This window comes from Eleutherodactylus coqui, chromosome 2, assembly GCF_035609145.1.
Source record: "Eleutherodactylus coqui strain aEleCoq1 chromosome 2, aEleCoq1.hap1, whole genome shotgun sequence".
NCBI classification, from domain to species: Eukaryota; Metazoa; Chordata; class Amphibia; order Anura; family Eleutherodactylidae; genus Eleutherodactylus; species Eleutherodactylus coqui.
In genome coordinates this window covers 214875341-214901748 of record NC_089838.1, presented here as the reverse complement: position 1 = coordinate 214901748, position 26408 = coordinate 214875341, and the positions used below count along the sequence as shown (strand labels likewise).

At 39.8% G+C, this 26408-nt stretch overlaps 1 protein-coding gene across 1 annotated transcript; it reads left to right on the top strand.

The window, feature by feature from the left end:
- Positions 1-1859: 1859 nt before the first annotated feature.
- LOC136610743 (neuronal acetylcholine receptor subunit alpha-5) lies at positions 1860-25958 on the top strand. The gene is made up of 6 exons (XM_066589953.1): positions 1860-2100; positions 16501-16658; positions 19015-19059; positions 21062-21171; positions 22475-23306; positions 25705-25958. Exons 1-6 carry the CDS (start codon positions 2034-2036, stop codon positions 25876-25878), a joined length of 1386 nt encoding a protein of 461 aa, XP_066446050.1. The 5' UTR covers positions 1860-2033; the 3' UTR covers positions 25879-25958.
- The last annotated feature ends 450 nt before the right edge of the window (positions 25959-26408 follow it).

Sequence of the window (26408 nt, the reverse complement as noted above, 5' to 3'; positions counted from 1 at the left end):
AGCTCTTTTTTTTCCAATTTTGTCCCCCCCCCCCTTTTAAAAAATCGCATCTCTTATATTTATTCACTGATGTAGCTGTATGAGGGCTTGTTTTTTGCGGCATGAGTTGCATTTTTAAATGGTACTATTTAATGTACTCTAAAGTGCAGCAAAAGGAAAAAAAATAAAATTGCGCCATCTTTTGGTGAGTCTTCTTTCTATAGCGCAGAAACTGCAACAAAAATGACACGATAATTTTATTCTATGAGTTAGTACAATTACTACGATACCAAACTTATTTAGTTTTTTTTTGCTGTACTATTTTTATTTTTTTGCATAGACATTTATTTTTATTATACTTTTGTTTGATTTACATTCTTTTATTATAATTATGGGGTGCTTTTGAACGTTTAGTACTTATTTTCATAATTAGTGAAACTTTATTGATCTTATTTTTACTTTTTTTTGTAATCCCCACAGGGGACAATGACTTGCAATGCTTTGATCGCTCCTGCAGTATGATGTAATGCCATAGCATTACATCATACTGCAATCGGGCAGGTGGTATATCAAGCCACTCCACAGGGATGGCGATATAGGCATTCTGCCAAGACAGTCCTGGGGCCTTTCAGAAGGCCCCCGGCTACCATGACACCCATGCGGGAGCCAGCTGTCACCGATAGCCGGGCTCCCCCTGCAACAGTGGGGGGGAGGCATTGGAGCAGCGACCCCCGCTGTTAACCCCTTCCCTACCACGATCTATTTAGATTGCGGCATGTGAAGGGTTCACAGAGGGAGTGCGCTCCCTCTGTGACGTCATCGGACTCTCATCGAATGTCATCGGACGTCATCAGACTCTCTGCACCAGCTGTAAGAAACAGCCAGCGCTCACGGTGTATGGAGAGAGATCACCCCAAGATCTCCCTTCATACGTACTCTGATGCTGCAGGACGTAAATGTACGCCCTGCAGCATTAAGGGGTTAAGCTTTATGGCTTCTCAGAAAAGAACTATCTCATGTATCATAGATTTTCGCACAGTTTTTGATGCTTAGAATTGAATATTGAAGTTATGACCCTATTACTTTTCCTATTTAGGATGTAAAGAATGGTCATGGCAAATTTCATGTCTGTGCGGTACAGATGTGTGTATTAGTTACATTACATAGGGGGTCACGTAATTCTGCACATAGAATTGAAAAATCACGTTATTACCCCTTTACTTTTCCAATTTGGGACCTCAGCAAATTTCACATTTGTGCAGTACAGATATGTGTTATTAGTTGCATTACATAGGGGGTCACTTACTTTTGCACTTAGAATTGAATCATCAAGTTGTGACCCCTTTACTTTTCCAATTTAGGACCTAAAGAATGCTCATGCCACCCTGGGAAGTTAGAGAATTACTAGTGAGTCTGTGAGTCAGTCAGTCAGTGAGGGCATTCACCTTTATATATATATACATAGAAATAAGAAAGCTACTGGTAACATAGACATAAAAGGCAAAGTGTGGCTTCAATGCAAGTCTGCTCAATATTATTTACTACAGACCTGGGATTTATGTGTAGTTCTGCTGCAGTGGGGAGTGAATGGAGAGAAATTAATCTTGTATTTCATTAAAAATTAATATGTATCGAGTCGTAAAAGCAGAACCCATTCCGTAGCCTTGGAATTTATAGCATGCCAGGCTTGTAATATCTCTGTTTCTATTCTCTGCCTTCACAAAGATTTAAAGCTTTAGAGAAAAAATGTGCCTCCTGAGCTACCATAGCAGAGTCTAAGAACATCTAATCCCATCCCCCTTATCCTTCTGCATTTATTGACACATAATGAATTTAGCAGAAGGCAGTCACAGCTGGTCTCACTAGCTCATGCATGGCAAGTAACATTATTTTGCATTTGTTATCCACAATAACAGATGTGAATTCTGTATTTTCTGTCGCCACACAATGGTTAATGATGAGATCTTGAACAGCTTCTGTACCTACTAGCAAGAGGCAAACACTACAGTCAACCTATTCCTCTGCTATACAAAAGGACTCGTTCATGTCTGAAGATGATTGGGTGGGGAAAGTGCCTTATTTGGCTAGTCTTCAGCACTTGGCATCTGAAAAAAGCTTTTGGTAAGTCTATTTTAACCTTTGTGTTTTCTACATAGTGGTCACTGTATTGCATGTTGGCTATCACACGTACAACATAAAATCAGTTAAGGGCAATTAGAGCCCACTCATATAAAATTTCAATCTGGAAAATTAACCCCAACAATTGGTAATAATAACATTAATGATTTAGTAATACTTTAGAATCGAAGCACAATTCTAGCATGTGCTTTTAATTACAGGTTTTGTAGAAAGTAAATATAAATGGTGTGGCTTTTATATCTTGTAATACTTTATTACAAATACTTTTGTTTAATCATCATGATTTTTATTATGTAATAGTTTGTTCTACTTTCTAAACCATAATATTTTTAGACAACTTTACATTCGTATTTCTACTGCTGATGTAGAGAATCGTTCTACAGTTGCTTTGGTAAGCATTGAAGTGTAAAACAATGTATCAAGATTTGCAACGTCTTATAGTCTATACAAAATATAAGACATGGAAAATCCTTTATAGTAGCTGTTCACACACAACACTTGTGTGGTTTTATGCCTGTGTATTAGGTACACGCTGAATTCTGGCATTTCCCACCACCGTTATGTTATATTTTAAAAATGCTGTTATGAAAATTGTAGTTTTGGAAAAATAAACTTTTAGGCCGGGTTCATGCTGTCACAATTTACTTGTATTTTAAGGTTCATGTTTCAACAACACCTGCAGTTCTGCTGAGTCAAGCTTAGACCTCCATAGAATCCTCTGATGTAAGTTCAGCTCAGTTCAGTAGAACTGCACGTAATCTGGGTGTTTTGGCTTTAACATCATTCTATCTATCTTTATATGCGTAGTTGGGGCTACACTATCGGACACTTTATGGATCAGCCCTCTCCACGCGGTTCTGTTTTGTGCCGCTTCTTTAAGTTCGAGCATTTGCATGTTGGTGTCAGCTTTGATAGTATCAAGCCAGCAAGTTCTTTGGTGGCCAGGTCTTCTTTAGCTGCTGACCACTCCAAGCATCATCGATGTTTCTAATGAATTAGCTTGCATTATATGGCTGAAGTATGCGAGTCTCTGTTTTGTAATTTTGCCCTCCAATGAAAACGTTGGTCTGGGACTGTTTTGTTCATGATCTTGGCGATCCAAGGAATTTGTAGGAGTTTCCTCCACCACTAAAGTTTGAATGTATCAATCTTCCTCCGGTCCGTTTTCTTCAGTGTCCAACTTTTGCAGATGTAAGTTGTGATTGGGAAGATGATTTCTTTGAGTATCCGGCATATTGTTACAATGTTTATGTCTTTGTTTATCCAGATCTTATCCATACTTAACATTGTGCTGCGAGCTAGCGCGATTCCTGATTTTCTTTTGGTAAATTTCCTGATTCTCCATTGCAGTCGATTTCGATCCAAGGAAGATGAAATCTTCGATTCCTGATTTTATTTTGGTAAATTTCCTGATTCTCCATTGCAGTCGATTTTTGATCCAAGGAAGATGAAGTCTTCAATTGCTTCAATTTCTTCATTGTTGATTCTGATTTTTCCTGTACCATTACTGGCTGTTGTCATGATCTTAATTTTCTTGATATTCAAGTACAGGCCGGCTTTTTACCTTCCTTCTTTAACTTTTAGCATCAGTTGTTCAAAATCATCCTGACGTTCTGCCAGCAAGGTTGTATTGTCTGTAGATTCTTCCACCGATCTTGACTCTGATGTTGAATTTGTCACTGCCTCAAGATTGCTTCTGCATACAGTTTGAACAATGCAGGGGATAGGATGCAGCGCTGGTGAACGCCTGTCCCTATTCTGAACCATTCCATGTTACCATTGAAAGTCCTGACCATAGCCTCTTGGTTCACATATAATGACTCTATGAGTTGGCCCAGATGTCCTGGGACTCCCATTTGTTTTAGGCATGGCCACAGCTTGTCATTTTTAATGTAATCTAAGTCTTTACTGTGATTGGTAAAGCATATGTACACCATGGTGTCTGCTGATAGCCAAGTTGTTTGTCTTGTTACTTTTCTGCATGGTATATTTTCTGTTTGCTGTTTCGATAGTAGTGCTTTTAATTTCTTCCCATAGATCATCTGGCTGTTTTTCCAAAATTATTAAGCAATTTGAAATGATTCCTTACTTCTACTGCATGAGCAAGAGGCACTGAGTCAGTGTTGAACTTCAATGTTGCTGCCGTTTTTCTGCGATTGCAGAAACATAGCTTGATTTTGGCAACAAGCAGTTGGCGGTTAGAACCACAATCTGCCCCTGGGAATGTTTTTGCTACTAGAACTGAACGTTTCCACTTTTGGAGGCACAAGATGTAAGCAATTTTATTTCTTGGCATAATTGGAAAAGTTGATCATTGGCATAATTTTGTTCTCCTAAGCCGAATTTCCCTACTATTGGTGTTTCTTCTTCTGGGCGAACTTTTGAATTGAAATCATCAATGATGTAAACGATGTCCATTTTGGGATTTGCTTTTAGGTTTCTTGGATGTCATCATAAAATTTTTCGATTTGTTCATCTGTTGCCTTAGTGGTAAGGGCATAAAGTTAAATTATGAATATGGTACAAGGTTTTCTGTTGATGCGGATGGTCAATGATTCTATCGCATATAGCGCGAAAACCATGGGCAGATTTACTAATATTTTTGTTCGCGATGAAGGTGACACCATTCCTTTTGCATGTTTTCATTTCCTGAGTAGGTAATTGTGAAATTGCTAATGATAAAGTATCTGTTCCCTGTCCAGTCAAGTTCACTATTTCCCCAGAAGGTTGATGTTTAAATGTTCTATTTCATTTTTATAATGTCTAATTTGCCAATGTTCATTCCATGAACTTTCCATGTTCCAATTTTATGCTTTTTATGAAGTTCAGGCAATCTCTTTTGCCACAGGCAACATCAGCAGGCCAGCACCTGGATGGGTTTTCCCTGTCCACATCACGTTGGTGCTATACAGCAGAGTAGGTTAGTATAGCTTTCTCCAACCTCCCTATTTTTCCAGGCTTCCAACTGGCACATGTTATGACTGGCTATGTTACGAACACTGTGTTTAGTTGATAACACAACCATGCAGCTGGATTGTAATATGATTACTAGAATAAAACCATATTATAGCTATATGGAATACACTTTTAGTTTCACTAAAAGTCTGTAGGACAAATATTCCTTGTTGAAAAAAGGTCAGTTTAATTTCTGTAATACATGTGATCATTTCTGTATTCATAGAGAGTTGCCCACTGCAGACACATTAATAACTTCTGCTCTGCAGGCACAGGGAATGGTTTAAATTCCTGGGATTAATGTCACTTTAGAAAACAACAGTAATGCATTGTGTAATTTTCTATTGATTTATAAATCCAATTACTGGCTATTGATGTTTGCACTGTCAAATTAATGCATTTATGTATTCCCTTCTGTGCCGTTTGATGCTATTCGTTTTCATCATAAGGCAAATCTGTTTAGCCTGGGGTTTTCATCTTCCTGCTCCCATAATGGAGAAGGAAACAGAAATCCCAATGCGAATATGAACCTAGCCTAAGCGCACATTCACACCTGCACCTTGGCCTCCAGTCTATTTTCCCTGTTTGGCTCCATGCTTGGAGCCGAACAACAAAAATATAAAAACCTCTAGACTTGAATGGTAATGGATGGACCCAATAAACTGACTTGCATAATACCTGTTGCAGTGCACATTTGGTTCTACATTGTGCATTTGCAGGCTCCTAACTAGAGATGAGCGAACGTACTCGTTTCGAGTAATTACTCGATCGAGCATCTCTATTTTTGAGTACCTGGCTACTCGGGTGCAAAGATTCGGGGGCGCCGGGGAGCAGGGGATGGCGTGGTGGAGCGAGGGGTAGCAGTGGGGAACAGGGGGGGAGCTCTCTCTCTCTAACTCTCCCCCCCCACTCCCCTCTGCAACCCCCCGCTCACCCACGGCGCCCCCCGAATCTTTTTCCCCGAGTAGAGAAGTACTCGAAAATTGCGATGCTCGAGTGAAAAAGGGGCGTGGCCGAGTACGTTCGCTCATCTTTACTCCTAACCTTGGTAACTGCCAACTAGCTAAGATTCATCCTGGTCTACACAATTTAAACCCCATAAAACAGGAACAGTTAAAGGAGAGAAACTTCTGGTCTACCTAGTGCTCTATTAGCAAGTGATACAGTGTGGTTGATATGCGCTGCCGGTTCATTCTTAGGATTCTATAGATATCATTTAGATGTATTTCACTGCCATTTCAACATCAGTAAAGATTTGTTTCTATCCATGTATCAGTTATAGGTGACCCTGCTGAGCTGCAGTGTGTCAGATGTACTTGATTTCCAGACGAAACTGTATGTAATCTCTAGACATTGAAAGTGCACTTCAAAATTGGTCTATTAAAATCCATTTGCAGTGTAATGCTTCATATGTTAATCCAATTTCTCTTTCTGTTTACTAAGTCATGATATAAATGTAGCTTAAGTGAGTTGAAGAATGAAAAGAACATTATGGCCAGTCTGTTACCTAACTGATGGCTCAGATCAGCACTTTTTATAAAATAACATACAGAAGTGGCCTTTAAAGCGTAACTTTGGTTTGAAGCTACACAAGTTAATAGGAGTAGGCAAAACTATGGCAAGCAGAGGTAATTTAAAGCTAAACTGGGGAAGCAACAGTGATAGTACGCATCACTCTGTACTCACTACTCAATAGGTCTATTTGTATGGTAAAGCAACTTGTGCTCTTCTGTGGCATTGGACTAGATGAGCTAACATTTGCTCCCCACATACATCAATGAAGTGAGCCTTGGGTGTCCATGATCCAGTCACTGGTCTGTCAGTTAGCCCGACTTAATGTAATCAGTAGAGATGAGCGAACGTACTCGTCCGAGCTTGATATTCGTGCGAATATTAGGGTGTTCGGGATGCTTGTTACTCGTAACGAGTACCACGCGGTGTTCCGGTTACTTTCAGTTTCCTCTCTGAGACGTTAGCGCGCTTTTCTGGCCAATTGAAAGACAGGGAAGGCATTACAACTTCCCCCTGTGACGTTCAAGCCCTATACCACCCCCCTGCTGTGAGTGGCTGGGGAGATCTGATGTCACCCGAGTATAAAAATCGGCCCCTCCCGCGGCTCGGTTCAGATGCCTTGTGAGTTAGCTGAGGGAAAGTGCTATCGTGCTGGAGTTGCTGTAGGGAGAGCGTTAGGAGTTAGTGTAGGCTTCAAGAACCCCAACGGTCCTTCTCAGGGCCACATCTAATAGTGTGCAGTACTGTGTTAGCACTGTATTTTTTATTTTTTTTTCAAAATTGGATCTGCAGAGCATTGCGCCCTGCAATAGGGACAGAAGTGGTGGTTAGGCAGGGAGAGTATTAGCAGTGAGTGTAGGCTTCAAGAACCCCAACGGTCCTTTCTAGGGCCACATCTATCCGTGTGCAGTACTGTCCAGGCTGCTGTTAGCAGTGTTGCATATTTTTATTTTTTTCTCAAAACCGGCTGTGCAGACCATTGCACCCGGCATTAATACTACAGGGATAGAATTGTGTAGGCAGGGCCAGAAGACATACATTATTCATTGAATAGACGCAGTGTGGCTTTTCCTTTGAAAAACAAGGGAAAAAATTCTATTTCGCCTGCCTCTGACAGTCCTCAGGGCTCTGGGTACGTGTGTGCTGTGTGCAGAACGTTAAAAAAAATCAGACGCAGCCAGCTACGTTTTACTGCAGGCTTGCGCCAATTTTTTTCCTGCATGGGAAATCCCTGATCTGCTGTAGCGAATAACTTTGCATCACTGCAGTTCTGTGACACATTTGCAGGGCCACAACACAGTTATTAAACTTAGTAGTATTCATTGAATACACGCAGTGTGGCTTGTCCTTTGAAAAACAAGGGAAAAAATTCTATTTTGGCTGTAGGCTTGCGCCAATTTTTTTCCTGCATGGGAAATCCCTGATCTGCTGTAGCGAATAACTTTGCATCACTGCAGTTCTGTGACACATTTGCAGGGCCACAACACAGTTATTAAACTTAGTAGTATTCATTGAATACACGCAGTGTGGCTTGTCCTTTGAAAAACAAGGGAAAAAATTCTATTTTGGCTGCAGGCTTGCGCCAATTTTTTTGAAGCCCACCTGCATTAAGCACGACATTACTAACTCAGCTGTGTTGGGCAATGCAATGGGATATTTTTATGTACCGCCGGTGGGTTCCAGGGAGCCACCCATGCTGTGGGTCCACAGGGACTTCACAATAGGGAGTTGTACCTGCCTGTGTCTATGAATTAAAAACCGCGGTCTGACTGGGGCATGCAGACACCTTGACAGAATGAATAGTGTGTGGCACATAGGTTCCCCATTGCTATGTCCACGTGTGCAGCTCCTGATGGCGGTGGCACAGGATTATATTTCTCATTGCTTCTGTACAGCATTGTGGGCTATCGCCCCGCCCCTTTTAAAGAGGGTCGCTGCCTAGCCGTGCCAACCCTCTGCAGTGTGTGCCTGCTTTTCCTCTGGCAGACGCACTTATAAATAGACATAAGTGTGGCGTGGCATGAGGGCAGCTGAAGGCTGGGCAGGGACAGTTTGGTGTGCGCTGTGGACACTGGGTCGTGGGGGGGGTGGTTGGTCAGCATGTAACCCAGGAGAAGTGGCAGCGGAGTGTCATGCAGGCAGTTATTGTGCTTTGTTGGAGGTAGTGTGGTGCTTAGCTAAGGTATGCATTGCTAATGAGGGCTTTTCAGAAGTAAAAGTTGTTGGGGGGGGGGGGGGGGGACCACTCTTGCCGGTATTGTGGCTTAATAGTGGGACCTGTGAACTTGAGATGCAGCCCAACATGTAGCCCCTCGCCTGCCCTATCCGTTGCTGTGTCGTTCCCATCACTTTCTTAAATTGCCCAGATTTTCACACATGAAAACCTTAGCGAGCATCGGCGAAATACAAAAATGCTCGGGTCGCCCATTGACTTCAATGGGGTTCGTTACTTGAAACGAACCCTCGAGCATCGCGAAAATTTCGTCCCGAGTAACGAGCACCCGAGCATTTTGGTGCTCGCTCATCTCTAGTAATCAGTAAGGATGGGGGAGGGGGAAACTCATTTAACTAATCTAACTATACAACATCAGTACTAGTGATAGTCTGTTGCACGAAGCCGTGAAATCACGTTTCATCTGTAGAAGCCAAAAATATCATTGCAAAAACATGACAGTTCGCAGTAAAACTCTATGTGCAGTACAATAATACTATGTGTATGAGTGAAATGAATATGACTAATTGCTCTATCCTATGCGTAGCCATTTTTGTGACAGATAGCCATCTTTTATTCCTCTTTTCCATATATTCATTTGTCCTCTTTCTTGAGGATTTATAGATATTAAATAGTTACTCAAAAAGTCTTGAGTGAAGAACTGAGACCAGAGCTGCAAGAGATAGCTCTGTAGCATTTAGACTGGCCGGTGGGTCAAGATTACATGTTTCTCGATGTTCACATATGTTACAAAATATTCTCTCTAAGCCACTTATTGTTTAGAATTTCTGTACTTTTGTGTTCTAAGAAACTAACGATGTATGATTCTTCTGCGTTTGCCTTTAATTTTGGATGTTGAATTCCTTATCGTGCATATTCATATTGTGTTTATGTTTTATCGACCAATGGTAATAAATGAATTATACTAAAATTAAATTATTTTAATCCTAGCATGTGCCTCTATAAAAACTGCAGCCTGTCAATCAATAAACAGATAACTTTTGATCATATCCCACATGTTGTGCTGAAAGTTTTTTTCTGAGCTCGGCTTATCCTCTAACTGAATTTGGACCCTGGAAGCATATCGTATAGCAAATAGTTTTGTTTGCACTAACATGAGCAAATCACAGAAAAAGGACATATCAATTCAAAAATAACTGAAGGTGGTCATACTTACTGGTATACTGCAAGGGCAGGTATAGACACCACATCATACAGCATGCAGACAGCCAAATTGCAATATGGAAGAGCATTGCACAGGTGCAATATACAGATGAACAACCACTCACATACCCACCATATATTGGGGGGGGGGACTGCTTCTTAGTATTATACTTGCATATAAATAAGTTTAAAAAAATTGTAGCAACTCCCATTGATACATGTAGTGCACCATGCAGACTTACAGCCTATAATAATGCCCCAAATGATAAAGCCCACCAGGCTGACCTGCACCTAAAAGTGAACCACACTGGCACTGACACCTCGGGCTTTCCTCACATTTAGAGCCAAACTGCTTACTGCAAAAGTAACTATAAATACCAAAAATACTAGGCATTGGTTAATATTCTTGCTCCCCTGTGGTGTAGAACAACAAAGCAGCTGATACTCACCTCTCCCACTCATTCCCCGCTGGTGGCTCTGAGTCTCTGCTCTGCTGTTTGTTTACAGACTACAGTCAGCCTGTGACGTCCTGTAAACCTGCTGCTACAGCCAATGGTTATCACTGAGTGCTGTCATTGGCTGCAGCAGCTTGTTTGGAGATGGCTGAGGTTGACTGCAGCCTGTAAAGATGATGTCAGTAGGAAGACTCAGAGTTGACAGTGGGAAATTAGAGAGGAGAATATCAGCTGCTTTATCTTACACTACGGCGGACCCAATGAGATGATATTTACATAACTTCAACATAGACGTTTCTGTGGAATCAAATGCTTGCCTTTAGTGAGTATCAGATCCCATAAATATGGCTAATTATATGACCCTAGTGATCCACAGAATGTGGTATTGGGCAAGAAAATTAGAGCTGCCAATTGGGTTCAATCTAGGCCTCCATTCATAGGGGAGTATATCTTTAGAATGTACAATATATTTAGATTGGAAAGGGGATCTATGTGGAGTGGAACTGTATACTAAAATTTGAATCTATTTTGGGGGGTTTGATAGACACCACAACACTCCCACGGCTGCATTAGTGTAAGCCTTACTAAGCTTTCTCCTACAAAATGGGTGTTTGTGTGTGTGATTGTGTGTGATTGAATGCTTCCTGCTGGTCAGCTATGACCAGTTATATAGATATAATTTTATTAATGGAGATTGATACAGGAGGTAGAATTTTAATATGCTTTTATTGACCTATAACTGCTGTATAATAATGGGAGGAAGTCCAAAATCATACAATGTTAAGGTTGTTATACATGTTTTCTTTGACAAATAATAAATAAGGGCTCAGTCACACGGGCGTTTATTGCCGCTATTTGCGCATGCGCATGCGTCCGGCGATTTTTTAAAACCATTGCTTTGCAATGGTATCGGACACATGAGCGCTTTTTATGCGCTCGTCCGATAAATTAGAGAACAGAAATCACAGATCGCACCTATCTGCGATCTGCGATTCCTGTTCTCTTCTCTATATGCGCTCAATGGGGCCGGCGGCAGCAGCGCCGACCCCAGTGAGAACATATAGAAGACAAATCATTCTTCTCTGCCACAGCTGGAACAGCTGTGGCAGAGAAGAACGATGTTTGCCCATTGAATTCAATGGAGCGGCAATACAGCCGCTCCATTGAAAGCAATGGGCTGCCGGCGTGCGCGGGGTTAATTGTCGGGAAGGGGTTAAATATATAACCCCTTTCCTGCAATGCATCCTGAAAAGTGAAAAAATAAAAAAAAAGGATGTACTCACCTGCTCCCGGCAGCCTGAGATCCCCGCGGCGGTCCTGCAGTGGGTGTGAAGGGGGTGTGACTCAGGCTTGCCCCTGATTGGCTCAGCCTGAGCCAATCAGAGGCTGATCTCAGTCACACCCATTCATGAATTCATGAATGGGTGTGACTGAGACTTGCTTCTGATTGGCTCAGCGCTGAGCCAATCAGGGGCAAGCCTGAGTCACACCCCCTTCACACCCACTGCAGGCCGGCCGCCGGGATCTCCAGCTGCCGGGAGCAGGTAAGTACATACATTTTTTTTAGTTTTTCACTTTTCAGGATGCATTGCAGGAAAGGGGTTATATATTTAACCCCTTCCCGACAATTCATCCCACACTCGCCCGCAGCGCTTGCATTCAATGGAACCGCTGTATTGCCGTCTCCATTGAATGCAATGCGCTGGACAGCTCCGGCCCGTTTCTAATGAAACGCGGCTAGGGGCAGATTTTCGGGCGATTTTTGGGCCGATTTTTCGGCGCCGGTCACGCGATTTGCGCATGCGCATCCGTCATGCGATGCGCAAATCGCGTGAAAAAACGCCCGTGTGACTAAGGCCTAATAGTGAAGCATGGTATATCTTAAGTATTTTATGTGATTGATTATATAGCTAATTTGAAATATCAGTGTTGCTAACTGTATGCAGTGATCTGACTGTACATGTACACATGGTTTCTCTTTTGTTGTTTGTTGCGTGTAAACAAAAGAAAAGTTGAAAAAGTTGATTAAAAAATATCTGAAAAAAAAAGTTAATGTAAAAGAGAGATAGTCTTTGGTGCCCATAGCAACAAATCCCTGCAAAGCTTCTGTTTCATATCTTTGAAAAGTAAAGCTGTGCTGTGATTGGTTCCTATGAGGAACAAAGACAATTTCGCTTTTACACCAGTTTCATTTTGTTTTTTAAAATACTACAGTTTTGAAGGATGTTCACATAAATAATGCATTAATACAATGCACGCGAGTGCTGAAAGCATTGAAAAAAAATTCTGTGCAAAATACACGTATGATATGCATCCGTTACAGAAAAAATTGATGAATCTGGAGATGGACTGAATTTAATGAGCAGTAGTATAGATTTTTTCTATATGATTTTAATTCAGTAGAGAAATTTAAAATACCACAGCCCACAACTTGGAAACAAAATCCCTTGTGATAACTTGTGGTAAGTATCCTCAAAGTGAATTTTCAAATGTTGCCAAGTATAAGCAGTAGGCGCATAAATTAGAGAACAGTAACTGATAAATGAGGCCTGCTAGAGCTGCTTCTGCTTTTCCTTCTTAATTAAAAGCATCAAGCCTATTATTACTCTTCAGTGAATAAGGGCTGACAAGGTTGATTACAATAGCGGTAGACAGACGTTAAACTATTCATAGCCGTACCCTACTCAAGAACGACATTTACAGTCAGCTATAAACTCAATGGAGGATTTTCTGACATAAACAAAGGGGGTAGGTTTCAGTTACCCTGAACACAACTCATTTGTCAACTATTTTTAATTAGTCCTTCAATTAAGAGTGACATAAAACAATGTCAGATAAGTCAACAGAGAGTTTACCTTGGAAATGCATGTGGTGCATACTACAAGAGTAAAGAGTAAAGACACTAGCGCACCATGGTACAATTGAATTAATAAACTTACCACTGTAAATTAATTTGGCACACAGCACATTGTACACTAGTTTTTGGGTGCAATTTGAGCCAGTATTAGGGTGCATTTTGCTTAGTAAATTTCCCCTTTGTGTCTTCTTTTAGTAAACAGAAAACTTCTTGGGATGGGTTACTTCAAGGAAGAGTTAGTAGAAGACTTTGTGGGCTTCCTTGTTTTGATATTGAACTATTTTGGTGATCTATTTTGGATTGGGAACTTGAAATAACTACCAATTTTAGTTGGCGAACCGTTGTCTTTTGATGTCAGTGTTTGGTTTCAAGTATGGAGCCTCAAACACAGAAGAGTACATACAACAGCCTCTTATTGTCTTGGCTACACCTCCAAACCAATCATATTTATCAGATTGTGAGGGTGTCTCCTGTGTAGCGCCCTCCCCAGGTCAACCCACAGATCTTCAATGGTATTCAGCTCTGGGCTCTGGCTGGGGCATGCCAAAACTTTGATCTTTTTCTGCCAAAGCAATTCTTTTTTGATTTGAAGGTATGCTTTGGTTTACTGTAGAGATGAACGAACCTACTCAGCCACACCCCTTTTTCGCCCAAGTACCGCGATTTTCGAGTACTTCCGTACTCGGGCGAAAAGATTCGGGGGGCGCCCTGGGTGAGTGGGGGGTTGCAGCGGGGAGTGGGGGGGGGGGGGAGAGGGAGAGAGAGAGGGCTCCCCCCCTGTTCCCCGCTGCTACCCCCTGCTCCACCACGCCTCCCCCCGCCCTCCGGCGCCCCCCGAATCTTTTCACCCGAGTATGGAAGTACTCGAAAATCGCGGTGCTCGATCGAGTAATTACTCGAAATGAGTAGGTTCGCTCATCTCTAGTTTGCTGTCATGCTGAAAGGTGAAATTCTTCTTCATCTTCAGCTTTTTCGCCTGAAGGTTTTGTGCCAAAATGTACTGATATTTGGAATAGTTCATAATTCCGTCTACCTTGACTAAAGCCCCAGTTCCAGCAGCAGAAATACAGCCCAAAGCATAATGCTGCCCCCACTATCTTTACTGTGAGTATGGTGTTCATTTGGTGATGCTCAGTGCTAGATTTACACCAAACATACCTTTTGGAATTCTGGCCAAAAAGTCCAACCTTGGTCTCCTCAGACATAACACGTTCTCCCATATACTTTTGGCAGACTTGATGTAGGTTTTCGCAAAACATAGCTGGGCTTGAATGTTTTTCGTTTTTAGAAAATACTTCTGTATTGCCCTCAACCCCATAGCCCAAACATGAAGAGTACAGGAGATGGTTGTCAAATGCACTACACAACCAGTACTTGCTAGAAATTCCTGCAGCTCCTTTAATGTTACTGTAGGCCTTTTGATAGCCTCCTGGACCAATTTTCTTCTGCTCTTTTCATCATTTGTGAGGGACATCCAGTTCTTGGTAATGTCACTGTTGTGCCAAATGTAATCGACTTCTTGATGACAGTCTTCACTGTGTTCCATGGTATATGCAATGCCTTGGAAATGTTTTGGTATCCTTTTCCTGACTGTTACCTTTCAATACTATAACAAACATGTGTTTCAGCACCCGACACACATAATATCTGTGAACAAATGCATAATGATTTTTTGTACTAACCGCATAAAAATGCAAAATTCTTAGTGCATGATTTGATCAAATCCATGTATGCCCATCCGCCACGTCAAGGCGAACCTTAATGGATGGGTACCTAGCTCTACAGACCCTCTCTTTAGACTAATGGGAAAGCTGTATACCTAGCATATATACTAAGCACACTGAAGCACCTGAAACAGATGGGAAGTTAGAGTGTATGACAAAAGTGTAGGCAGCCACTCCTACACAAATGCCTTGCATACAGAAAATAAATGTCTACACATCCAACCAATAAATTAAGTGTGAAGGTACGCAATAAGCAATGTATTTGTGTAGGAGTGGCTGCCTGCACTATAGTATTTATTGCAGCCATGGATTATTGTGCACCTTCACACTTAATTTATTTATTGGATGTGCAGACATTTAGTTTCTATATGATACCTTTCAATACGCTGTTCATGGACCATGGCTTTTTCTGAAAAATGCAAGTAAGAAAAGCTGAGGACAATCCTACTAGACGAGTTGAACTTTATATGGGGGAAATCAGAATAACTATAAATAATAACAGCTGCATTTAACATGAGTTTAAATGTGATTGTCTAATTCTGAACACAACCACATCCCCAAAAATATAATAGGGTGTTCACACTTAGGGCTTATTCAGACGTGCATATATTGGTCGGGTTTTCACCCCTGGCTGATATACGCTGCCCCTCTCTGCAAGGGGAGGAGGCAGGAAGGGATGGGAGCTAGTGCACTGAGCTCCCGCCCCCTCTCCGTCCCTCGCCACTGTTGGGTGCGGAGGGGAACTTAGCTCTGCCCCAGTCCAGCCCTCTCATTGCAAACAGTGGCGAGTGGCGGAGAGCTGACGGGAGCTCAGTGCACTAGCTCCCATCCCTTCCTGCCTCCTCCCCTTGCAGAGAGGAGCAGTGTATATCGGCCGGGCGTGAAAACCTGACCGATATATGCACGTCTGAATAAGCCGTTATCCAACCACATTATTTTAGTTTTGTTATTTTTATTTTTCCACCTTAATTACTTTCTTTTTGATTTTCAATAGAATTGTACAGCTAATGGGTCACACTGAAAGTAGAAATAAATTTGAAATAATTCATCTTTGTCAGATTTTTTTACATGACAAAAACCTTGCATTTTAACAGGGATGTGCAGACTTTTTATATTCACTGTACGTGAATGATGACCCTGAATTGTTCTAAACATTATTGCTCCCAGCAGACTGTCCTCACAGTAGGTTGACATAATATTAGATCATGGCGGGTATTCGTGCACAGCTGTGCCCATGAAGAAATGTATGTCAAATAGTACTGCAAGGACATCAACAGAGAATTACCCATCACATTGTGCCCATCAGGGAATTATCTGCTATACTTTGTCAGTCATATAGAAAATTGCTCCCATAATCATATAAACGTATGCCAGTCAACAAGTTCAGTAGTCAGTACAAATGTGCCAGCCATAACAATGTACATACAAATATAACCGCCACGGTACTGCTATAGTACAATACTTACCTCTTTGTGCTTGTATTGTTTTTTTTTTTCATTTTAGGAATATCTGAACCATCATTTATAGCAAAAAGTGAAGACAGATTATTTAAATATTTATTTCAACAGCAAGATTACCAGAGATGGGTTCGTCCAGTTGAACACTTAAATGACACTGTGAAAGTAAAGTTCGGCCTTGCTATTACACAGCTGGTGGATGTAGTACGTATAGTTCTTTTCATTACTACTTGTTTTGGAATTACATGTCAGATATCTTTCTCTTTTCATTCTTCCTCTATATTTTAATTGTATGCTCCAACAAATAAGGACCCGTAATATTTGATCATCTGCACTGGAACACAGACAGACCTTGTTCTGCATTTTTAAATAGGAATACATAAAACATTGTTGACACCTTCACTGACTTTGTATAGATGATCTTATACATGTCGCCTAATTTAAATATTTTATCATACGAGTATTTTACACTTCAAAGCACCACATACTATACCTGCATGAATATTTTATATGCCATTCACATTTAGATTTTTTATTCATTAGCTTTGTTCAAATGATATTAAAGTGAATTAATTTAAATCATGAAAATATTCATTTGTTACATAAAATCTAGAAATAAGCAGACTGCCTATCATGTGTACCTTAAATATGTCTTTACTACAAGGTATCCCAAAAAATGTATACGCACTTTAAATGATTATAAAGTCAGTGTTTATTAACATACTAGTAATTATTAGGAAATTAATAGTACCAGTGTTTCTGGTGGCGCAATGTGCCACACAGCTTTGCTACATGGTACATTCATTATGATTCCCACACATCACACACACAGCTCTACTACATGCATCCTGATTCATGCACACACAGCTGTGGTACATCCATGCCGATTTCCAAACATCACCAGCTCAGCAGACTCCTGGATACAGTGATCAGCCCCTGGTCATATGATCCCTGACTCCACACATACAAGCTATCACATGATGGTGACATCATCACAGGTCCTGGTAGCTGCTGTCGGCTTATCCGGTATATAGTACTTTCTACCAAACTACACAGTGGCTCCTCCCACTTCAGTGATATCACCGCAGGTCCTTCAGCCTACCAGATCTCAATGATGGTGGTAGGTCATGTCTTCTGTCAGGACCACTGAGTTGTGTCTAAATTGTATAATGAGTGTCGGGCAAATGATGCCTGACACTTGTCCCCGTGTACACTCGCTCCCATGCTGTAACACAGGAGCAAGTATTACTGGATCACTCACAGCGTGGCCAGAGTTCTCTCCCCGCTCTTCCCTCACCCCTCTCCATTCACTGTAAGCAGAACGATAATTGTCCTGTGTAAAAGGGCTTTAACTCCTGGTAAATTAACACAATGTTCCTTCATGATATATGGATCTTCAGGTCTCCACCCAGTAGATACAATTGTGGTGGTTAATTGAGCAATTTAATTTAAATGCAGCGTCATCACTCCAAACAATCTTTCTTGGAAACTGCATCCTCTGCACATCTTGTACCATTTACAAAACTGCATTCTCCGGTCTGGATTATCTTCATTGAGAGCATAGCCTATTCTTTGAATGTAACTTTTCAAATGACAGTGCTTGAAAATGTGATGGACACCTGATTTTGAAATTCCTGTCTCACATGCACAGATTTTCTTAGACTCTATAGATACTTTTGCATCAACCTTTTTTGCTTTGTGAGACTCATCAATGTCCAGAACATTTCTTGTGGACATCCTTAACAGTTCAGTCTGCTTCAAACTTATTTGTAAATAGAGTGATAGGAAGTAGGGGGATTTGATTGAAACTCTGTCTGAAACTGTCTCTGCATTTCAGCTGCGCTTTCAAACTTCTAAATAAGGGAGAAATCCTCCACAGCACCACCTATTGAAAGGCAGCATTCCTTCGAGTCAAAGTGGGACTTTTTATACAAGTCTTATTACAATGACTGGGAATCAAAAGCAAAGCCAGACTCCATGTACATACAGCTGTTTCCAGGTTATTGCCCATCATCAGTGTACAGTAGGAGTCTGGCTTTTGCTCCCTTATTTGCATATTACCCAGAGGAGCGTGCGTGGCCATTTGAGTCTCCTCACTTAGTTTATAGTATTGCTCTCCCTAAGGAGAAAAGAGCGTTTCTGACTTCAAACTTCTAGTAGCACTTCAGGTAAAACATCCTTTAATCACAGCTAAGCCTGGCTTCACCCATCATTTCTAATTGGTTAATCCTGATAAGGAGTAAAAATTAAGTGGGGGCGAAAAATCTAAACTAGTGCATGGGAAAACTGGCTAAATTGCCCATAGCAACCAATCAGGTCTCTGCTTTAATTTTTCATAGGTGGAATCTGATTGGTTGGTGTGGGTTACTAATCCAGTTTTCCTTTGCATCAGTTTTTTGATTTATCTCCCCCAGTGAGTTGTAAGCTGTTAAAGTGTGTATACATTTTTTGGACACCCTGTATTTACAATACATATTCAAATGTATTAACACAACATTATTTATATTAAAAAGTTTTTAACTTCAGATAATGAATGGAATAATTTTATTTTCTCTTACAGGACGAGAAAAATCAACTGATGACCACTAATGTTTGGCTTAAACAAGTATGTATTAGTAAATGCACTGGTGACATTTTTATTGGGGTGAAAAAGGTCCAAATGATCAACAAACTGCCATGGGTACAGCATCTGAAACATCCGGAAAAGATTTTCAAGAGAAATGTGATGATCCCTTCTAAAAAAGTAATGCGTGGTCACACTCCAGAGAGGAAACTGATGTTTGCAATGAATGACTTTTCACTCTGGCAAATAAGGGGTACCTCTATGGCACTCATTTCTTAAAAGGATATATGAACATGCATTGTTCTAATAGGACAGACCTTTTAACTCACGCTGTGTATGGTTTGTGTGCTGGCCTGTTTTATAGATCTACTGCAGCTCTAAATGACTTGGAGGGGAGATATTGTCATTATTGCTTTTGGTAAAATATATTTAAAATTATTTTAGCATTTGAAAGAAAAAGAGACTAGACAAATTAAATGGACTATATATGACCCAGATTAAATATTTTGTCTCACTGTAATCAATTATGTGCGTGGGTTGAAATCGTCTACTAAATGAATGCCCAGATGTATGCAGCATATGTTCTCCATTGACTCCTATGCCACATAGTATGTTTTCTTTTTGCATATAATTGTACTGAAAAGCATTGTTGATGACATGTTTCAATACCATTGGGTTACAGGATCGTACATATATCAGCTAAACTTTACAAAAGAATACTCTTTTGGCAAATGTTTAACCATTAAAGGGGTTCTGCCATTAAAAAAAATCAGACCTTATCTATTCCTTCCCCGTCAATCTTCTTACTGCATTTTGTCCTCGCCGATCTTCTCCATGCTCCTCCAGTCCCCAGGTCACTTCACCTATAGTCATCTGATTCTTCTTCTTCCGGTGACGAAGCATCCATTCTTCCTTCAGGTCAAAGTACATTACGTCACTAGTGACATAGCCTTCAGTGCCTAGCAGGGAATGCTGAGCTATTGCCGAGACTGCGCATGCGCGTTGTCTCGCAACAATAGAATATTATTACTCGTGGTGAGACAACAAGCATGCTGGAGGTGACAGTTGACTCCGAGCTGCAGCAGCCAAGATCAAAGATAACTTTGATCGCAGCTGTTAACTGTTTCTGACAGCAGCATTTAAAAGGCTGGACAGAGGAACGGAGTTCTGTTTATCTACCAAACAGCCTCTTGCAATAAGATCTTGGGGTGCTGTTTGAGCGTCATAGTAGTTCAAGTCCACTATGGGGACTAAAAGAATATGTGTGTATAAAATTCAGATCTATTAAAAATAACTTATTATTTTTCCTGCACAATGAACACCATCCAAAAAAAAAAGTCACAACACACCAGAATCATGCTTTTCTGGTCACCCTCTCTCCATAAAAAAATGTAGCACAAATGATGCAAATAGAAACAAAAAGGTTTTCCTGCAAAAAATAAGCATTGCACAACCATATCCACGAAAAAATAAAAAAGTTATGGGGCTCAAAAAAATGATGTAATTTTTAGAAAGACCCACAGAAAACAGATAGCATATACTTTTTGCTGCACCATGTATATCTTTCCTTTCTCTATTATTTTAGTGAGAAATTAATGAATAAATTGACAACCAGGTGTTATCAGTTTGAGGTGTATCTCTACACTGTCTGATATTGTCAAGCGAGTGTCCACAGTACCACACTGTGCAAGGATACACCCCTTTAACAAGTGGAATGATAATGTCCAGATATAAATTTTTAGGAGGAAGAACAGGGGAACAGTACAACAAAGTCAGAAGAAAAGAAGCTTCAGAATGTTTGTTTTATCGGGAATATAAGAATTCCATAAAACGGATGCGTTGGGAAAGCAGACAAGCCCTCTTTAAAAAAATAACTACATTGTCACACATAGTAACAGTAGTAAATAATTAGAGCAGCCAAAATACACAGTCTATGCATGTGACTGAGAAGCAAAGGACATAAAATGAAATGTTTAAATAAAACTTTTAAAAGCTTCATAGAAGTGATACTTTTTTGTGCTTTAATTTCATTTTGTCTCATCAGGAATGGGTAGATGTCAAACTGAGATGGGCTCCAAATGAGTTTGCTGGGATAACTTCAATACGTGTTCCATCAGATTCAATCTGGATTCCTGATATTGTTCTTTATGATAAGTGAGTGCATTACATGTTATTGCTATAGGGGAATATTAGACAAAACAACATTATGGCAACTCTTGAATTACATTGGCAACATTGCAATGCCACATGCAGGCTCTTAGTAGCTGTAAATTATAAAAAAATTGAAAACTATAAATTCTATTGGTACATTATCCAAGGCTACTTACTATACACATATATTTGAAATACATAAATGCATTGTAAAAGCAAAATAATAGGAAGTCTTACATCTACAACCCCAATTCAAAAATGCTGTGTAAAATGTAAATATTTATAAAGAATGCAATGATTTGGAAATCTCATATTACCGTATGTTTTTCACAATAGAACATAAAACATATATCAGAAGTTTAAAATGAAAAATTTTCCATTTCATTTTTTAAAAATTAACTCATTTAGAAACTGATGGCAGTAAAACATCTCACAAAAGTTGGGACAGGGCCAAGTCTGTCATTGTATAGCATCCCTTCTTTTTACAACAGCCTTGCATTACAGATCCATGCCTGTTTTTAATGCTGTGCCGCCTGAGGGGCCACAGATCTCAAGCATCCAATATCTACTGTCGATTCTCAGGCACTTTTGAAGATATTATGCACTGTAGATTATGGGATATTCAAAGTATTTTCAATTTTATGTTGAGGAAGATCTTTCTAAAATTATTGCACATTTTTTAGACACAGTTTTTTACACATTAGTGAACCTCTGACTATATTTGCTTCTGAGAGACTCTGCCTCTCTAACATGTTCTTTTTATACACAGTCATGCGACTTAGTAGAAAATTGACTCTCCAAGTGTTTTCATTAGTACCACTTCCTTAGTGAGATGTGTTGCTGCCATCAATTTAGAATGAAATGGAAAAATGTCTCCCTTTCACCATCTGATATGTGTTCTACTGTGAATAAAATATGGTTATATGAGGTTTCCAAATCATTGCATTATCATTTATTTACATTTTACACAGCGTCTCAACTTTTTGAAATGGGCATTGTGCTAAAATTTGACATTTTTTGTTAGAAGTGTACATTCACAACTAAGCTGATTTCAAAGTGTCTCACTGCTGGCAACTCTAGGGATCTCCTGGGAACCCAACAGTAAGTGTTCAGTTTCCCAGCAGCACCACATTACACAATTTTTGTTGTAATCAATGAGTTGCCCATGTGTCAAATGCAAAATGCTAGTTCTAGGAGTAATAAAGATGATAAAAAAATGAACAAGATTGAAAGTAAAAAGAAAGTTGAAAAAAAAGCTAATAACTATACATAAAATTAACATTTTCATTATTATCTTATATCTTAGTGCTGATGGTCGTTTTGAAGGATCTGTGACAAAAGCTGTAGTGAGATATGATGGCACAATAAACTGGACCCCACCTGCAAATTATAAAAGTTCTTGTACAATTGACGTAACATTTTTCCCTTTCGACCTACAAAACTGTTCTATGAAATTTGGTTCTTGGACTTATGATGGATCACAAGTTGATATCCTTCTTGAAGACTTTGATGTAGACAAAAGAGATTTCTTTGATAATGGAGAATGGGAAATAGTAACTGCTACAGGAAACAAGGGGAATCGAACAGATGGCTGTTGTTGGTACCCATTCATCACCTATTCATTCATCATCAGACGTTTGCCTCTATTTTATACTCTTTTCCTCATTATTCCTTGTATTGGACTATCCTTTTTAACAATTCTTGTTTTTTATCTTCCTTCCAATGAGGGAGAAAAGATTTCTCTTTGTACCTCTGTGCTTGTTTCTTTGACTGTTTTCCTGCTGGTGATTGAAGAAATCATTCCATCGTCCTCTAAAGTCATCCCCCTTATTGGAGAATATTTAGTGTTTACCATGATATTTGTGACGCTGTCAATTGTTATAACAGTTTTTGCCATAAATATTCATAATCGGTCTTCTTCTACACATAATCCAATGGCACCATGGGTCCGAAAGATATTTCTTCACAAACTTCCTAAATTGCTATGTATGAGGAGCCATGTAGACAGGTACTTTACACGAAATGAAGACACTGGTATAGTGAATGGACCAGAAAAGTCTAGAAACACATTAGAAGCAGCTTTGGATTCTATTCGGTATATTACAAGACATGTGGTAAAGGAACATGAAGTTCGTGAGGTATGTATATCTTTATATAAAGTTATAGCTTGCATAATTTTTTGTTTTCTGCATACAGGTACAAGTGAGGAATATAAATTACAAATTTTTAAAGGAGCTTTCTCATGGAGACAACCGCTTTTTAAAAAGAAACTGGCAGGTCTGGCTTCTTTGACCCTTGGCAATGAGTTGTCATCATCAGGGATACCATGGCCAGCCTTACTTATACTATCACATGGTAGTCATTTAAATGAATGCTGGGCTCATCAGATGAGAGGTTTTCCAATCTAGCACGGAGAGGTCTCAAGCAGGGGACATATTGCCAGGGGCTTATTAGCTTATACAACCCCTTTAAGACAATATGTCTAGGTAATCTTGCTCTACAGTACCTATTACAAATAAGAGCATAGGTGCATTACAGCAAGGCATTACAGCAAAGCAAGGTGAATTTCAATCCCAATGTACAGCATGGACCCTGTGTAGACTAACCATAGTATGTTTCATGTTTCAATGTGAATGAACTCCACAGTTTAAAGCAGTCATCCAACTTCTGAAAATTAATTGTGGAGATCTGCTTTAAATCTTCACTGATCAGCTAATTGAAAGTTCCACTGTGCTCTTGTGGCACGGGACTGTACTCGTGTATGTGTTTGTGTGTGGTTAGAGTACTAATCAAGGTACACATGCAAATGCACAGCTGTGGATAATTGGACATCTGTATAATGTAGTGGCGTAGTAGTCACAAGGACCCATGGAGGTACAAAGTAATTCCTATTCTATGTGACTGATGTAACCTCTCGAGTAGTGTCTAGGCGGGGCAGGCTGTGGCAGACAGTAGCCTTCCAAAAACCCACAGAGGCACAACAGGATAAGCAAAAGCTGGTGAGAGTCACTTTGGCACATCCTGACTTCGATTGAACATTAGGTATACTGTGAAGTCCCTAGCTCTGGTAATAGGACCGTTCAGAATTGGTCGTGCCACTGTTGGGAAAATGAAAGTTAATTCTTCCACCACAATGGTCTGCTTAATTCCATAGGAAGCCCATCATATATATTCATCATAAAATATTGCGATCAGCCTTTCTTCTTGTCCCGAGTCTGCAATCTTATAAAAGTTTTACCATTTGCTTGTTTTGTTTGGTGATTTATTTAATTTTTTGTGTACTTTGAATTGAAGTCTTTCATCAGTGAACAGATACTAGTGTTTGCTAATATATCAAAATTCTGCACACTCTAAAGTATAGTTGAACTATATTTTCAGAAATTCTTTTCGCAAATATGATACATATTGTGTTTTAAAAAATAACCTTTATTGACTTTGATTAAAAATCTATTATGACCATAGGGATATCAGATTTTGTATCTCCCAAAGGCCACTCTACTAAATTTCTCTAGATTCTTGGTGGATACCTATGGTGGCTGCTAGTCAGACTGAGTATTGACATAACATAACCCACCTTATAAAGTACCACCATATTTCTACGGACCTTCTCTTATCCTCCGTGAAAACCCAAAGTCAGTGTCACCCAATAGATGCTACCTAGGTATGGCATTCACAGATGGGTTCCAACATTATGTCAAAGACTCTACCTATGGTGGGAGATCTGATTACTAGCCAAGTCCCTACTGACTTAGCATAGCACATGTATAGTATACCTAGTCTATGGATTTACTCTAAATCATCAGTGGAAAACCAAACTGAGTGCCAGACAAAATGGATACTGAAAGTGCGTAACACTCACAAATGGGTACCAAAATGTTATATAGGATTCAGAATACCAACATTTATGCACATCCAAGGACTTGATCTGAATCCTCAGTAGAAAACCAAAGTGAGTGCCAGCCACAATATTTGCTGACTGTGCATAACACCCACAAATGGATTCCAGCGCATTAAAAAAGACAATGCGTTTCTAAGATGCTGATAAATAATCTTTCAGCAGGATTCTAGGTAGAGAAGATAGTTCTATCTGTTCTATTAGCTGGCAGGATACACTAAAGCTTAGTAAGTCATTCTTCATGTCCTGACAACTGACAATCTGATATTTCTATGGTCATAATGGATATTCTCTTACCTTTTCACTTTAATTAATTTTCCCTTCAGATGGTACTCTTGAGGTGACACCATTTCTGGTTTACTGCCTTTTGCTGAAGGGGCCTCTCCTATATGTAGCATCATTTTTGGTGTTAAAGAGTCCTTGTTTTAGGAGATATCTATTGGGGTCCATATTTGGGCTCCCCTCTCGTCAATTTTGAATCTTTATCTGGCACTAATTGCTAAACTGCTCTGGTTTTTGCATAGATTTGTAATATCACCACGTACAAAAGGCTTTTCCATGAAATGTTCATCAATTCTATACTATATTTTGTTAACATATTGGAGCTGCTCACCAAACAAATGATTTTGTTCATTTTACAGGTAGTTGAAGACTGGAAGTTTGTTGCTCGGGTTCTGGACCGAATGTTTTTATGGACATTTCTTCTGGTTTCGATTGTTGGATCCGTATTTCTCTTTATCCCTGTTATACACAAGTGGGCAAGTATTATTGTGCCTATACATATTGGAAATATGCATGGAGATAGGACTACATAGCCTATTTTATTGTAAAAGTCCTAAAATATTGAATGCATATGTTATACTGGATGTTTGCTGCTGTATTGTATATTTTGGAAATGAATGTTCTGAAAAAAATATTTTTTATTTCAATAGCTTGAATATTTAATTAAAAAAAATAAAAATCTATACAAATTTTATTGCAACTATTTTTTTAAATATGTGTTCCATTAGATAACAACAGTTAATACTTTTTGGTAATGCTTTACTAATTATTAAAAGGGTTTTCCAGCACTAAACTATGGATAATCTATTCCCAGAACTGGTCATTAATAATTGACCAGCGGAGGTCAGCCATCTCTGCCCCACACGATTAGCTTCACAAGAGCTTCATGGAGTTATTGTGTGAGCAAAACACACAGCTCCAGACATTGCAGTGGTCCAGAATGGTATTGAAGGCAAAGTTCCCGATCCGACTACTGACCGACGCAAATAGTGGTAAAGGACAAAAACCTGCCCAAATGGAGACCAAAGCTTGGAGCTTTGGTCTCAGTTTTCGTAATGAAAGC

What these genes read in the sequence shown, in the direction of transcription:
- LOC136610743 (XM_066589953.1), top strand. Translation starts at nt 2,034, where the DNA reads ATGATTGGGTGGGGAAAGTGCCTTATTTGGCTAGTCTTCAGCACTTGG. An exon ending in TTACACAGCTGGTGGATGTA is followed by an intron (nt 16,659 to 19,014) that starts GTACGTATAGTT and finishes TTTCTCTTACAG; the next exon opens with GACGAGAAAAATCAACTGAT. An exon ending in GATATTGTTCTTTATGATAA is followed by an intron (nt 21,172 to 22,474) that starts GTGAGTGCATTA and finishes CTTATATCTTAG; the next exon opens with TGCTGATGGTCGTTTTGAAG.